The 16,467-nt window shown below is 48.0% G+C and overlaps 2 protein-coding genes across 50 annotated transcripts in view; one reads left to right on the forward strand and one right to left on the reverse strand.

Annotated features, from left to right (window-relative positions):
* The window catches only part of LOC102166622 (uncharacterized), a 137,328-nt gene that overhangs the window by 110,554 nt on the left and 10,307 nt on the right, over positions 1 to 16,467 (reverse strand). Inside the window, exon 2 of the mRNA XM_084965727.1 lies at positions 2,573 to 2,749. Within this exon, the coding sequence (XP_084821853.1) occupies positions 2,573 to 2,749 (177 nt within the window). The remainder of the gene's footprint in view (positions 1 to 2,572; positions 2,750 to 16,467) is intronic.
* Positions 1,922 to 16,467, forward strand: part of SCMH1 (Scm polycomb group protein homolog 1) — a 189,468-nt gene continuing 174,922 nt past the window's right edge. For all 49 annotated transcript variants that reach the window (XR_014808590.1, XM_084965530.1, XM_084965509.1 and 46 more), the window contains exon 1: positions 1,922 to 1,986. The gene's annotated coding sequence lies outside the window, so the exon portion shown is untranslated. The remainder of the gene's footprint in view (positions 1,987 to 16,467) is intronic.

Raw genomic sequence — 16,467 nt, forward strand, 5'->3', positions numbered from 1 at the left:
GGGTTCGATCCCTGCCCTTGCTCAGTGGGTTAACGATCCGGCGTTGCCGTGAGCTGTGGTGTAGGTTGCAGACGCGGCTCGGATCCCGCGTTGCTGTGGCTCTGGCATAGGCCTGTGGCTATAGCTCGGATTAGACCCCTAGCCTGGGAACCTCCATATGCCGCGGGAGCGGCCCAAGAAATAGCAAAAATACAAAAAAAAAAAAAAAAATAAATAAAATAAAATAAAATAAATCTATTGGGCTCAGGACCCCTTTCCACGCTTAAAAATTATGGAGGACCTCAAAGAGCTTGTTTCTGCACAGTTTGTTACCGTTAGCAATATCGACCATATTAGAAATTAAAACTGAGAAATTTAAAATTGTATTCATTTAAAATTATAATAAACCAATTCCATGTAAACATAAACACATTTTTCACGAAAATTAGCTGTACTTCGTAAAATAAAATATTAATGAGAAAAGTGGTGTCTTACATTTGCACAAATCTCTCCAACACCTGGCTTAAATCTGTTTCCACATTGAATGTGCTGCAATATCATTGGTCCTATAGTCTATGGAAATTTTCACTGAACTCTTGTGAGAGAATCAGAGTGAAAAAAAGCAAATCACATTTAGCATTATTATGAAAATAATTCTGAGTTCACTGACCCCTGGAAAGGATCTGAGGGATGCCTAGGAGTCCCTTTGGCCTACAAAATAAATTCTTATCTAGACGTCCAAGGACGTCGAGTGTCATTCTAGACCCACAAAGCCGTCCTGCGCGTTCTGGCTTCCTTTCCCAGCCAAGCTTCAGCACGTCCTCCTCACCACAGCCACACTGGCTCCCCTACTCCTGCCTCGCCAGCCACACCAGCCAGCCATCGGCTATCATCTCTCTTTATGCCTTCGCACGCATCCTTCCCTCCGCCTGGAATGAGCTGTCTCCTCGCAGACTCTTTCAAGAGCCAACTTGAAAGTGTCAGACTCTCAGCGAACCTCCTTTGACCCATCCTGACAGCTGATGACTCCCTGCTGGCAGCGCACCGGCTTTGAAGTCGGGCTGGAGATGAACCTCCACTCAGTCATTTGCTGGCTGGGTGACCTTGGACAAGTAGCTTCAACTCCCCTGCGCTTTCGTTTCCTCCCAGATAAAACGGGATGGACCAAGCCAGGGGAGCAAAGAGGGTTCGCTGCAAGAGTGAGTCTGCGTCCCGGCACGTGGAGGGGCCCCCTGCGTGTGTGCCGCTCGAATGGGTGCACAAGGACCGGACTGTGGGAGCTTCTCCGTACTGAGCCTGTACTTACTAGGTCCCCAGCACTGTTCCGTGGGCCCCACCAGCACTGACCTCTTTTTACCCGCACGCCAACCCTCTGGACTGACTGTTATCCCGCCAGAGATGAGCGCCCTGGGGCAGAGGTGCGAGGTAACTCGCTCAAGGTCATCCACCACACTTGGCCGGCCGGGGAGTCCAGGCCCGTCCGCGGCCCCGACTTGGCCGCTCCTGGGGCCGCCTCCCCCCCCACCCCGCCACCCGCCGCCTCGGTGCCTGACCGCCTCAGCGGGGTTCGAACCCAGTCCCCGAGCCCTCCCCGGGCCTCAGTTTACCCGTTCCAGAGACACGGCGCGCAGGGCCCGCCGGGGCGCGGGCCCGGGTCCCCGGGGCGAAGGCGGGAAGTGGGGCGCGGCAGCCGGCGGGGCCCAGCACCCCCCGCCGCCCGCAGCGCCTCTTCGCGCAGCACCGCCCCGCCCCCCGCGCGGGCGCCACGCCGGGCGCACGGCCCCTCCCCGCAGGAGGCCCCGGGGGCGTGGCCTGGGAGGCCCCGCCCCGCGCCCCGCCCCCGCCGCCGCCGCCGCCGCCCCGGTCGAGCCCCCCGCCGCCCGACCGCCGGCCGCCGCCGCTGCTCCGCGGAGCCACCCCCGCCCGGCCCCGCGTCGCGTCCGCCTCCGCTCGCTGCGCAGCGGAAACATGGCGGCGGGCAGGGAGTGAGCCGCCCCGCGCCCGCAGGTAAGCGCCGCGGCGCAGCCTCCGCCGGCGGAGGAAGCCCGTTCCCCGAGGGGCCTGCGCCGCCGGGGGCCGCCTGGGGCGAGAAGGCGGTGTCGGGCCGGGCCAGCCGTCGGTCCCGGCCGGTCGGCCTGTCCGGGGTCCGAGCGCGGCCGCGGCCGTCCCCCCCGCCGTGTCAGCGGGCTCGGAGCCCGGGCGGCGCGTTCGGCATCCGCGGCCCGGCCGGCTGGGCCCAGGGTCCGGCCCGCGGCCCTGGCTCCGGAGGGGGCGCCCGGGGCCCGGCGAGGGACACCCAAGGACACGGGGTCGTCCGGAGGGTTGCCCTGTCCCGGCCGGCGGGGCCGCGTCGGCCCGAGAGTGCTGGCTTTGTGCCGGGGGGGCCGGAGTCGGCGTGGCTGTCCGGCTCCTCGGACGCGAGGGCTGCGGGGCGCCTGGGGGTCCTCGCCGGCCGGATCCGGTTCGGGGTGGGCGAGGACCGAGGTCGGCGGGTGGCGTGGCCCCGCCGGGGGTCGGGGGTGCCCAGGGCCGGGAGCTGTCAGCGGCGGGCCTCCAGGTGGGCTCCGCGACACCTGGCGCAGGGACAACTCACGTGCGCCGCCGGAAACGGGCGGGGAGGGCAGGGCTCGAACCTCCGACGGGGCAGGAGCCGCAGGGCACGGAGGTGAGCCCGCGGCCGGGAGGGCTGGACACGTGGGCACAGCCGGCCCAGCCAGGGAGAGAGGAAAGGCGTTTCCAGGAGACCGTTGAACCCCAGCACTTCTCCAGACTGAGCGGGAAGTTACACGTATCCAGGATCCCTTCCTCCATCCCCTCCCGAAGTGGCTTCCAGAATCCCCAGTTCTGCCCTAATTATTGGACTAGCATGTTTGAACACCACCTCCGGGGTGGGAAACTCATCTCTTCCCGGGGAAACCCTTTCGTTCCTGGACAGCTTTGGTTTTTAGAAATATTTTTTTTGGTTGGAAGGAGTAGTTGCTCTGGTTCTTCCTGGTTCTTTTCCCCGATGGACAGCCGTTAGGGTACCCGAAGATGGGGCCGTGTCCCGGTAGTCCCGTCTTGTCTTCACTAATTCCACTTCCTTCCCTTGTGGCTCACATGCTGGGGTTCTCGGATCCCCTGCTAAGGGAGCTCTGGTTTGCCCATGTCCCCACTGAGGGAAGCGTCTTCATGTGAGACAGGAGACAAGACCTGTGAAGTTTCTCCAAAAAGCTCTGTTGGCTCCAAAGATTGGCCTGCCTACGTACCTAGTCCTCTCCTCATTTCTGGGCTGTGTTTCGAACATTAAAAAAGAAAGGAAAAAAGGACGGCAGACAGACAGACTGTTTAAATCAACTGAAAGAGTTCTTATTTTGTGGAAATCTAACCCTGATTTTTTAAAAAAATGTCTATTAAACACTTTATCAAATCAGCTAGTCTGTGTCAGTGTGGCAATGCACCATGAATGTGGAAGGCATTATTTTTCACACTGAAAAAAGAATTGAGAGCTAATTCGATGCAATGTAATATTGAGTTGGAGAGGGAAATACCTTATTACGCTGAACTCTTTGCTCTCCTGACTGCCAACAGAAGGCCCAAACTAGTATGAAAAAGAACGTTTTTTTCTCTTGCTCCCTTACCAGCATTATTTTTTACTTGTCTTTTCATCACTTAGCCCTGGTCTTTACCAGTGTCCTAAACCCCTGCCTAAGCAACCCTGCAGGTTAGTAATTTTTTAAGCTTAGCAGAGATGTGATGGCTTTGTAGAAAAAATGCTGAGCTCTTGTGTCTGGGACCCTGTTTATGTTCTAAGCAGTTTTACTGTTTTTATAACATAGATAAGCACTCACCAGTAGACAGAATTGGTTCTTTATCTTTGTTCCTATATCTTAATTTTTCAACTGATCCGTGGCTTATTTAGTTTTGATTTCTGGTATGTTTGTGCAACTGCTGTTTCTCTTTAATGTAAGCTGAGTAAAACTTTGTATAGCACCTTCTGTCTAGAATTATACAGACTCAGGAAAAGCTCTGGTTCCTTCCCTTCAAAGGAGTTGGAATTAATGGTAGGAAATACTAAAAAAAAAAAAAAAAACCTCTGAGAAAGAACTGGTGTGAGTATCATACTGAGAACGTAAACTCAGCAGCTTCTAACCTTTGTAGTTGTGTATCCACTCTGTGTCAGGCACTGTGCTGTGGACTGTGTTTAGTTGGGTGGACAGACGAAGAAGAAACGTTTCCAGTCCTTGTGGAGTGGGTGAGTCAGATGCTGAAAGAGGTCGTGTCAGTAAAAGGTGAGAGCTATGCCTCGATGCTGCGTTCCCAGCCTCACGACGCAGCCCGTCTTCACTGCTGAGAGGGCTGTGGGTCAGCGGGTGAGGAGTCCAGCTCAGGCTTTTGGTCCGAGTGACGAGGGAGGGGATGGTGACCTCAACTGAGACAGAAGCTCTGGGTGACGATTTCAGTTTGGGACTTTTGGTTTCTTGAGCGAGATCGCCGAGCAGATGCGGCGCAAGTAAGAAGGAAAAAAAGATGAGGCTCAGGGAGTGGACTCGGAGAGGTCAGTTGCCCGACGTGAAGTTCTCCGCGAGTGGGCGGTTGAGGCCCCGCAGAGGCGGAGGCCGTGCAGCTGAGGAGGGCCGGGCACTGCAGGCTCCTGTGCGGCACGAGGCTTCCGCGTGGGGAGTGAGGTGACTTGGGGTGCGGGCAAGACAAGGGGACTGTGGCCCGGGTGCCGTGAGTGGAGGGGGTTGACCGGGAGGGTGGCAGAGGACAGATGACCAGGACGGTAGGCGGTGATTCGCCGGATGGGGGAACCTCCGAGGAGGAGGCGTTTTCCACACAGGAGTGGAGGAGGAACGGCTTTTCACCTTCCTTCCTGGAAGCAGGACTCTGATCTCTTCATCTGTGGTCAGGTCTCCTAACACCCGTGCTGTTTGCTCTGAAGCGTCTGCTCCTGGCCTTGGAAAGTAGGAGGCCAGCGCCCTGGGCTGGTCACCCCGCTTCTGTGATCCTAGCTCCCGCATCCTTCCTGCTAATCCTGAATCCTGAATCCTAAAGCCCGTGGAGATTTTTGCCCCTTGCGGCCGGCGGGTGGACAGGAAACAGTCAGTGGCGAAGCCGTGCCCACGGTTGGCGGGAGGCATGAACTGGACATTCTCCCTCTTTACTCAGCTTCCGCTCTGTAAAACCTCTAGGTACTAACCCAGAAACTTTGGGTTTGTGTGTGAAGTGAACCACATGAGACATGCCACATTTTGTAGGACACCTTTAAGTTTGAAAAAGTAACTCCTGGGCTTCTTTTGTGGTTGTAATGCCCTTGTGGGCAGGTGGGCTTAGTGGAGTCAGACATCCAAGATCTCACTAGCAGACAGTGACTCAAGATGCTCTCATTTCAAACTCTTCTTGACACCGCCGTGCTGAGGGAGGCTGGAAAAAGAGGCCTGGGTCCTCAGTGTCCCTAAGTAGTAGTTACACAGTCCAGGGCTGGTCACCTTGCTGCTGTGATCCTAGCTCCCTCCCGCATCAGAGGAGGGAAGGGGGAGGTGTAAGGCTTACCTAAGGTGGTGTGTGTACAGCACTTTATAGGAGGTGAGTAAGGGCATGCTGGGTACTCAGATGTTCCCCGCAGCCCGACGCTGTAACTGAGGGAATTTAACCAGACCGTCGTCAAGGCCTTAGTGCTCATTCCCTAGCCATCAGGGACCTGCTAGGACGAGTCAGTTTGACAACCTTGGTCATGTAAACCCCGCCAGTCATATCCTTGTTACCTTTGTCCCAGCCCTTCCAGTCACCTGTCACCTGTCTGTCTTCTGCACTGTTATTCCTGTTCCGACCTGGTGTGTCCCCTTCCTCTCTCCCAGTCCTGCTTGTTTGCGCCCTCTCACACCTTTCCACTTGCTCTCTGAAACTCCAGTTTCCTACACTGCTAACCATTTTACTGGGTGTTTTATGTGTTCTGGCCTTTCAGTGGAAGCCAGGAAAGTAAGATCACTTGCTCTGTAGCCCTTTTAAGTGGGTGCAGCATTCCCAAGGAGTGGTTCCCAGACCATTCCTTGCCAAAGGAGAAAGAAGGGTGACTGCTTTTTTATGCACCACTGTTTCGCACATTTCTAGACTGTCCCTCCTCTGCCTTCTTAAAACCCCCAAGCTGCCTGGCCCAAGGGCTGCAGCGCCCTTGCCTTTTAGGCCCTCGCACGCAGTTCTCTCCACCTCCATTCCTGACCTCATTCTGAAGGACTTCAGCTTTCACCTGGACGGCTCTTTGTTCAGCACGGCGGCCTTTCCACCTGAAGCGGTCGTCTCTTTAGCTGAACAGCTCCCGTGTCACACCGTGGGCCTCCTTCTCACCCAGCGATGGCCCGCCTCTGAAATTGCAAGTGGAGACATAGATTTGTTCAGATTTCTCCTACCTGACCGGTATCCGTCCTTACTAGACCTTTCCTTTAACCTTATCAAGGCCCATCTTTCCTTCCTTCCCTAGCCAGCCTCGGTTTCTTAGGTTCTCGCTTGTTCCATTCGTCTCTTGCCATTAGCTTTCATTCCCTTGCTCTGCTGTCCCTGTCTGGGCAAAATCCCAGTCCAACCTCTCTTTCTTGCCTGTGCTGGCTCTTCTGACTGAGCCCTGCTGGAAAATGATCGCACAGTTATGCAGGTTGCTGTCATCGAGGAGAGGGGAAGATGAAGAAAGTAATGACAATTGCATACCACTGAAGGATAGCATACATTTTTCTGCTGAATTTTAAACATTACAGACCTTGTTAGGTGGGTGTCAGATCACTGTGGCCCCTGTAACCTGATGGGGACTGAGCTGCGGGAGAAGTACATGCTCTTCCCGCCACATTACTGCTAAATACCAATAGCAAAGTCAAAGCCAAGTCTTCTTCCTCCACATCCCCTGTCCGGTCCAAAGTGATCCATTGCCTCCTGTGACTTACTTCTTAAGACTTTTTGCTCTTTGAACTTCCTGCTGGTTCTGCTGCAAGGCATCGTATGTTAGTTTTTTTAAATTGAAAGCATATGAAGGCTGCTACATCATTTTTCCCCTCTGCATTTACGATAACAATTGTTAGTTTTTAAAACTAAAGCATGTACATATTGTATATTCATTTTAATCACTGTGCCCATTACAGGCACATTTCTAAGTGTTTTCTTATTTTAATTGCTTTATATTCACACTTTTGTAGGCTTTTCTCTGGGGCGTCAAATATGATGGAAATAAAATGCTATTTTATTCGTTATGTTTTATAAAGTATAATAGAAAACGCAAGAGCCAAAATACTCGTTCTTGGAGATATTTAAGAAGAGAGCACGGAGTTCCCGTCGTGGCGCAGTGGTTAACGAATCCGACTAGGAACCATGAGGTTGTGGGTTCGATCCCTGGCCTTGCTCAGTGGGTTGAGGATCCGGCGTTGCCGTGAGCTGTGGTGTAGGTTGCAGACATGACTCGGATCCCACACTGCTGTGGCTCTGGCGTAGGCCGGCGGCTACAGCTCTGATTGGACCCCTAGCCTGGGACTCTCCACATGCTGCACAGGATCGGCCCCAGAAAAGGCAAAAAGGCAAAAAAAATGACAAAGATGAATGCCATAATTTTTAAAATGCAAAGACAAGCCACAGAGTAAGAGTATAATTATGGTACACATAACAGCTAAATATTACTATCTGTAATAACAGAAGATTCCTACACATAGATTAGAAAAAGACAAATCAGCAGAAGACAAGGTATGAAAGTGGAAAATTACATGTTTATTAGCCATTTGCTGGTTATTCGTTCCTGTAGAAAAGTTAGTTCTGGTGAGATGTCATTTCATAGCTATTAGATTGGCGGAAGTTACGAAGTGTGACCATACCGAGAGGGGTGGGAGTGTGGAGTTAAAGGACTCTTGGGCAGCCGTGGTGAACAGTTCGGGGACGATGGCTGTTAAACTGCAGTGCACACGGCCTGCAGTCCAGCAACTCCACTCTCAGGTACTTACCCTTTAGAAATTCTCATGTGCACATGTAAAGAGAACAATTAAAATATTTGTGCAACACTCACAGCAGGAAATTCCAATTGGTCTAAACGCCTATTAAAAAAAGAACGAAAATTTTGCAGTATGTTTACCTAATAGAATCCCATACAATAATGAAAGTGAATGAACTAGATCTATGTAGTAATGGATGAATCTCACAAATGAAAAGCTGAGAAAATAAAGCACATGGCAGAACACATTCATGTATTATTTAGAGAAGCATGCTTACATAATAAATGTTTAAAGAAATACATGGTGATGATAAACATCAAAGTATTACAGATAGCAGGTATATCTGAGGGCAGGGTGGGAAGAAGAGACTGGTAGTATTGCTGGGAAGGGCACACAGGGGGCTTAAATTATACTGGCAAATACTTTTTCAACTAGGTTGTAATGGTCACCCATTATTCTTTATCCTTTTTTATATATCTGAAATATTGTATTATGTATGGATCTTTAAAGAATAGTTGCATGTAGTCCTTGTAAATGAGCTTAATGTGGGCAAGGAAAGAGCAGCAGAAATATAAAGAAATGTAATTGGGATGAATCATGTAAAATTCCTGTTCTTATGGGTCTGAAATGGTCTAATATAGGCAACTTTAAATGGCTCAGCCTCATTCAATCTAGTGTGCAGAGGAGTCTCGCTGAAATACAGTCAAAGTAATATGGGAACACAAGGGCAGAAGGAGGGACGTGGTCCTTGGAAAGCCTCCGGAGAGAGTGACGTCTAAATTGGACCTTCAAAGCTGAGAAGGAACTCACCAGATCGAGTGAGGAGAGAAGGCCTTCCAGACGGAAGCAAAGACCCTTTGCACGGATGGCGTCCCTCAGGTGGAGTCGGTGGGGTGAGAGAAATGTAGTAAAGGAGGAAACGGAGGAGGGCAGAAACAGCAGCCAGTGTCTGTACAGCATTTCCCTGATCTTGTGCACGTGTAAACCCTTGTAACCCTCCCAGGGGAGAAGTAGGCACGTAGAAGTTAAGTAACCTGTCCGGGGTCATAGGACAGGCAGGTGGCGGAGCTCTAGCAATCTGGGTCCAGAGTCTGTGGTCCTGGCCGGTGAACTACACTCGGAATCACTGCGTTACAGCAAAAATCAAGAGAACGTGGCATTTTGAATGCCAAAGAAAAACCAGTATGTTTCAGAAAGAAGGGGATAGTGAGCAGTGTGAAAAGCCCCCGGGAGATAAAGTAGGAACACTACAGAGGGTCATCGCATTAAACACACACAGCAGAACCTTGTGCCCTGAGCTCCGGGAAGGGGCATCAAGGTAACAGAAGTGCGAATATCTCAGGCTCATTGCGATTCAGTCCACCAGTCCTGTGGGCCAGTGATTACGATTCCTCGGAGTTATGAAGGGGGGGAGTGGGGGCTCCACTCACAGCAGGTCCTCTCTCTACTCAGGACGTGGCAACACGATGGAAGGGATTTTCATCCCTGTTGCCTGTGTCGTTTGAAGGGATTTTCATCCCTGTTGCCTGTCGTAGTGCCTCTAAGATGCCAACTAGGGTTAATATGGACCGTTTGGGCTTCTTCTGTAGCTTTTGGCCTTCATAAAGATAGAGTTTAGGCTGTTACTGATTTAGTGGATTGCTCAGAACTAGATGATCTTCTAAAGGTCAGTAGTTCGGTTTCCAGTATTTCCTAAGTGAGAAGGTGAGAGACCTTGCAAGCATGGCAGTGTGTGGCAAGGATTACGGCTTGGCGGCCAGGAGTCCCCTTCACTGGCTTTATGATTTCGGCAAGGGGGTTGCAGTAGGCGGTTTCTAAGATTTCTTCCATCTCTCAAGCTCTGTGACTATTAGGTCAACTATTCAGGAAAGAAACTGAGGCCCAAAGGAGGGCCGTGGTTTGTCCGGGGTCAGGAAAACTGGGATTTGAGTCTCTCGACTCTTGGCCCAAGAAATCTGATGGAAGAAGCATCAAATGTTTGAGGGCTGCTACATACCAGGCGGGTGTCAAGTACCTAGAAAACAGGGTGCACATGCAGCTGTTTCACAGTTTGTTTACCCAGCGTAACAGGAACCATGGCCATTTCTCTGTTTGTACATATCCCACCTTGTTCCAGAAGGTAGTTAAAGCATAGCTACTCCAGCGTACTAAGAAAGGCAATAAACATTTTTGAGTATCTGTCAGACACACTGCAGAGTGCAAACATACATTGGTCTCACCCACCCTCATATACGTCTTTTTAGTTCTAGTTTATACATAAACTGAGACACAAACGTTATCTGGCCAGAATTGTACAGCCTATTAGTGATAGGACTCAGTTACAAACCCAGACCAGCCTGACTTCAATCCTAAAGCATCTTTCCACTTCACAACACGTACTACCCACAGGCTGTGTTGCACGGTTGCGAGGCTCCGTCAGTGCAGGAGGCAAGGTTTACTTGGAAGAATTAACTTTTTTTTTAGCTGATTATGTTGTCTCACCAATATAGGTAAACTATAAGGATCGTTGCAGAATGAAACACTTTAGTGAATCATGCTTATGTTTTAATTTGAACAAATACACGAACAATTTCTTTGAGGCTTAGTGCTCAAATTTGAATAAATCGCAGTTTCTGTACCCCCTCAACCCTTGGTGTATATCCACTTCCTCCTTCTTAACCAACAAACATTTACCAGCTGTGGGCTGAAGATGCAAAGGTGAGGGTAAGATAAGATTCCTTCCTCAGTGAGTGTACTGCCCAGGTGATAGTTGCGATAAAAAGTTATTATAACTTTCCCTGTGGTCTTCCTCCCCAAAACCTATTAACTCTAGGCTAATTGTGAGAACATCTTTAGACAAATCCCAATTGAGGGACCTTCTACAAAATACCCGACCAGTATTCTTCAAAATCATCCAGGTCATCAAGGAAGGAAAGTCAGCCAAAAAGAGCCCGAGAGGCCGTGGAGACTAAATGTCACGTCTCCTCCTGGGAGGGGATCCTGAAATGGAAAAAGGGTATTAAGTGACAACCGAGAAAGCCTCAGTGATGTGCGGTCCTTAGTTAGTAGTGTATCAGCACCGGTTCATTACCTTTAACAAGTGTGCCACCCTGATAATGTAAGATGCTGGCAATAGGCGGCATTGTGTGTGGCGAATGTGAGATCTCCGAACTATCTGCGCAGATTTCCTGTAAATGTAAAACTGCTCTAAAATAAAAGCTTATTTTTAAAAAGTAATAATGCAGTTAAATTAATTTTATATGCTATTTCTTTGCGATTTATTTAAAACACATATCTTCATAAAATGTTTCCAATTCGATTGATTCATTTGAAGGGACAGCAGACTGCTGTGTGTTGATAGATTCACATGCGCTGTGTGTATGCTTGGTGCGTATGCCATGTAAACTTTCTCTGTCTTCGTGTCATATATGTAGATGACACAAGTGCTGGTCAGCAGAGAGGATTCAGACAAATGTAAAGGAAATTCTTATCACATAATACCACTTGTTAATGAAAACACAAAATGCTTATTTTGGAGGGATTGTGGCTAAGAACCCAAACTGGCTTGTGAACAAAAATGATTCAGTGCAGAGGGGAGTGTTACTTTATTTGAGCTGTTTGTGTGACACTGTAAAAAAGTGCTAATACCTGTTGTCACCATATATGAGTGTGAGCTGGCCAGCTGTTTTTTCTAATATCAATGAATACTTTATAAGATGAGTATGATTCTTGGGGTAAAATCAATGCAAACCTCCTGGATTTGGTTTTAAGAAAAAACTTTTTGAGAAATCTCTTAATAACAGTTTATAGTTCCTTCGCTAGGTGTATCTTCCTCGTCAGTTGAAGGAAACCAGGCAGGGGATTCCTGTTGTGGCACAGCAGAAACGAATCCGACTAGTAGCCATGAGGATGTGGGTTCAGATCTCTGGCCCCGCTCAGTGGGTCCGGGATCCTCTGTTGCTGTGGCTGTGGTGTAGGCCGGCAGCTGTAGCTCCAATTCGACCCCTAGCCTGGGAACTTGCACGTGCCACAAGTGCAGCCCTTAAAAAGCAAAATAAATAAGAAAATAAAGATTTTAAAAAAGGAAACCACTCAGAATCTCGTAATTGTTTATTTAATGACCCTGGATGTCCTGTTTCTCTAGAAAGCTTAGAGAATGTTGATAAGTATCAGTAAACAATTCTCTTGTTTCTTTATTGATCCAGAACCTACTTTCCAAACTCCCCAACTCTAACCCTCTTGTTCCCACAGTACCTCCAACTTAGTTATTTAATGCAAAGATTGCTTGTCGGGCTGAATTCTTTGGACTGCTTTAGCAGTAAATGGATTTTCTTATGCTGACCTTGACAGTTAGATGTCAGAGTTGTCTTCTTGAGAACAGCTAGTTGAATTTGGTAAAAGGTTAAATAATGTTTTGTTGACGTCTTTATTCTCAACACTAACAAGTTTCTTTTAATATGTTAAATTCCATAATGATGGCATTTAAGTAAATCATTATCTGAAAATAGAATTCCGACAATGTACTAATTTGTTGATGTTTCTGATTATTAGTGAAAACCTTATTTAGGTATTTAATACAGTAAATGTTTAAATAAGTGCTCAGTGCATGTCAGTTAAATCCTAATTTGAATTAATGGACTGTATGTATTAAATCTGATTTTTTCTTTGTATGCTCCTTTACCTTATGGTGAGAAGGAACTGTATTTTACACTGACCGTATTTTGGAAGTAGTTCTGTTGTCTGATGGATAGGGATTTAAATTCTATGCCTGCCACCTCTGATTTACCCAAAAGATACTTAGATCTTTCTGTTGATTGGACAGGTTCATCAGTCCCCAGTGTATTAGGAGGTCTTGTCATTTCTACAAATTAACAAGATCCTGAAGGCAAAGCGATGTCTTAACCTTTTAGTGCCCACAGTGTGCCGCGGTGGATTCGGATACAGTGATGGGCTCATAGTACGTCCTAGATAAATGTTGTTACAATGTCTTTCCTCTGTGTTATGGGCAACAGCAACTGCCGTTTCATACCGCGTAAGAGGAGACAACCAGACTTGTGTTCAGTTTTAAACTTCAGCCTAAGCTCGTGTTTCCCCAACTTGCCTGACCGTCTGGAGCACCTGTTGGGAAGCAGCAGATACCCTGGTCTGAAGATCATTCCTGTAGACTCAGGGAAGCGCTCCGGTGATCCTTTTGAAAAAAGCAGTGCTGCAGTTTTAAAATACCGGTGGTTGTTAACACTTCTTGTTTGTAAATGGATTGCAGCCAAGGTGGGAGGGAGGAATTTATTGGTTCACTTAATTTTAAATAGGGCCTAGGGAAGGGAGATATTAATCTCCTTCTTGCTTCTGGGTTGTACCCAAGCTTTGTCAGGTGAGAAATTCAAAACAGAGATGCTTGAGGGGGACCCTAGGGCGTGCCAAGGGACTCTTATTTTTCAGTCTTTTTTTTTTTTTTTTTTTTTTGTCTTTTTGAGGGGCATATGGAGGTTCCCAGGCTAGGGGTCGAAGCAGAGCTGTAGCTGCCGGCCTGCACCACGGCCACAGCAATGCCAGATCCAAGCCATGTCTGCGACCTACACCACAGCTCACAGCAATGCCAGATTGTTAACCCACTGAGCGAGGCCAGGGAGTGAACTCGCAACCTCATGGTTCCTAGTCGGATTCGTTTCCGCCGTGCCACGATGGGAACTTATTTTTCAGTCTTATCCATAGCTGTAGGTCTTGCCTTTCCGCCTTTGTGTGTACCGTATTTGTTTTAGCCCTGGGTAGTTTTCCAGCTCAGCAAGGCTCCTGTGCAGGCTCTGGTTAGAAGGAATTTTTTTACAGAAGCAGTGTTTTCTTTCCAGTGCTTTCAGATTGGCCAGTTTAACTCAGGACTGATAATCTCCAGTATGCACTGGTATGATCTTACAGGCTGTAAATCTTTTGACGATCTCCCTTATTTCATACTAGGCAGTTTCTTTTTCGTAAGATCTCTGTGGCCAGCACATCCTGTGTTGCCTGCTGCGGTTTGATCAGCTGCTTCCCATCACATTAGGGCGGCCGCCTCCTCGAGGTGGAGGTCGCGCTCGCCTGTGCGCAACCTCGAATCGGCCGGCCCTGCACTTCTGGGAGGCGCTTATCTCACCCTCCTCCGTGTACCACTTTCTGTCTCCTGAGGGTCTTTGGTTGGAAGCGATAGGAACCCACTCTGGTTAACATAACATAAAATTTACGATTGTGACTGTTTTAAGTACAAGTCAGTGGCAGGAGGTACATTCATATTGTTAGGCAGCCATCATCACCATCCGTCTCCAGAACTTTGTTCGTCCTGCGTGTTTACCTCTGCACACACTAAGCGCTGACTCTCCTTTCCGCCTCCTCTCTAGCCCCTGCCCACCATTCTTTCTCTCTCTTGGATTTTAGCTACTCCAGGTTTCTCCTATGAGTGGAGTCTCGCAATATTTGTCCTTTCGTGATGGGCTTATTTCACTTAGCATGATGTTTTCAGGATTCATCCGGGTTGTTGCTTGCAGTGTTTTTAGTGAATGAGCCCGTGTGCCTTTTTGACCTCTTGTCACTTTTCGCGCGGCTTTCTGTGCGTCACCATCACGTTTCCTTTCTGTTTCGTGGGCTCTTTATGCTCCGTGCCCCTCACACGACTGTCCTCTGCTTCACATGTTCTTTCCTCTTCTTTGCCTGGTTACTTTCTGCTCATTCTTCGGATCTCAGCTAAGACGTCACTCCAGGGAATTCTTCCTTCATCTCCCAGGAGCTACTTAAAGTGAGATGTTTTGTCGCACCATGTGACTTTCCTTTTGTAGTACTTAAAATAGTTTTATGTATTTTTATCACTCAGCGAAATTATACAACTTCAGATGTGATAAATTCATTGAGTAATAAAAAAAACCAAAGTTTAAAATAGTTTTAAATGAAGCATTTGTTTATATCTTTGGGTTTTTTAATGTCTATCGTGCTGGCAGAGACGCTGTCTTTTTTCACTGTTTGTTTAAAGTGTGCAGCATAACGAGGGACCATGTCCTATGTTCCATGTCATATCCCTAGCACCAAGTATGTAGGAGGCGTTTCAGTAAAGAATGTTCCATAGCAAGGGACCGTATCCAGTCTCCTGGGATAAACCGTGATGGAAAAGAATATACAAAACTGAGTCACTTTGTGGTAGAGCAGAAATTTGCACAACATTGTATATCAGCCACACTTTAATAAAAATTAAAATTAAGAAATAATGTTACGTGTATAATAAATAACCTTAAAATTTGTTGACTTAATTTAGCTCGAGATTGATGGCTTAGCTCTTTCTGTCTCTCCAAATCCACCGCACGTCTGAGCTTTGCTCGCCTGCTTCCGTCTGGAGAGGTCCTCCTTCTCGGTGAACTTAAAGGTCCGCATTCACTGTTTGCCTCACGTCTCACATTTACACAAGTAGTCCCGATAGTACCTTAATTTTTCTGTTTCTCCGTAGTAGTTATTCTTTATATTTGCCAGTTGGTCTTCCTTTTCTAAATAGCCACGAAGTATTTTTCTGCCTTTCGAAATCACAAATCGGATCTGTTGTGGAATGTTGAGGACAGTGCTTCTAAAACTGTATGTGTTGAAGGAGCAGTTTTCATTCATGTAAACTAATAGTTTTATAAACTCAATAAAAATGAGTTATTAGAAACATGAAATGTTTAAAAATCTAAGTATAAACCACATAATGTTATTAAGTTTAACAGCATAAAATTATTCTGTTAAATTATAATGCAGAGTCTAATTGCTTACTCTCAGTTTCTGTACTTACCGCGAAGCGGTAGCTCTTTGCTGCAAAGAGCTGCGCGTGGCGCACTGGGCTGCTTTAGGTCTTTGTGAAGGAGCTCCAGGGAGGGGTCAAGACACGAGGCTGCTTCCTTTCTTCCCTCTACCGGATGAGCTCTGTAGTTATTGTTACATTTTGCATAAAGATGTGTTTGAAGACAGTTCTTTAAAAAGGGTTTGGAAACTTCTATTCTGCAGAATATGTTCCTCGGTCTTTTTTTTTTAGTAGTTATTTTCCCAATACAATTTTTTTTCCTACTGTACAGCAGGGTGACCCAGTCACACACACACACACACGTACGCATTCTATTTTCGCACATGGTCAGGCTCCATCGTAAGTGACTAGACAGAGTTCCCAGTGCTACACAGCAGGATCTCATTGCTCGTCCATTCCCAAGGCAAGAGTCTGCATCTGCGAACCCCAGGCTCCCAGCCACCCCCTCCCTGCCCCTCCCCCTTGGCAACCACATGTCTGTGCTGTTCCTCGATCTTTATCTCCTTCTGATGTATTTTTCCAGGTCAGTCCCTGCTTCCTGATGTCTGTCCTATGTTTGAATCTCCTGTCATTTTCTACAGGACATCATGTGATACTTACACCTTTCTATTGCCCTTTGCTCAGTTAGAATTCCCTAAACTTCCTTCTCTGTCTGGAATAAAATGCAAATAAGGTGCATTCCCTAAAGTTTGGCTTAAAAATCACCTCCTCTATGAAGCCTTTTCAATTTGTTTAGACCAGATTGGTCTCCGCCTTTAATGAGCACATGTTACATTC

The sequence above is a fragment of the Sus scrofa genome, chromosome 6, assembly GCF_054392235.1.
Source record: "Sus scrofa isolate SSC_HxYL_T2T_F1_AM1 chromosome 6, Sscrofa_HxYL_maternal_Yorkshire_Landrace_v2.0, whole genome shotgun sequence".
NCBI classification, from domain to species: Eukaryota; Metazoa; Chordata; class Mammalia; order Artiodactyla; family Suidae; genus Sus; species Sus scrofa.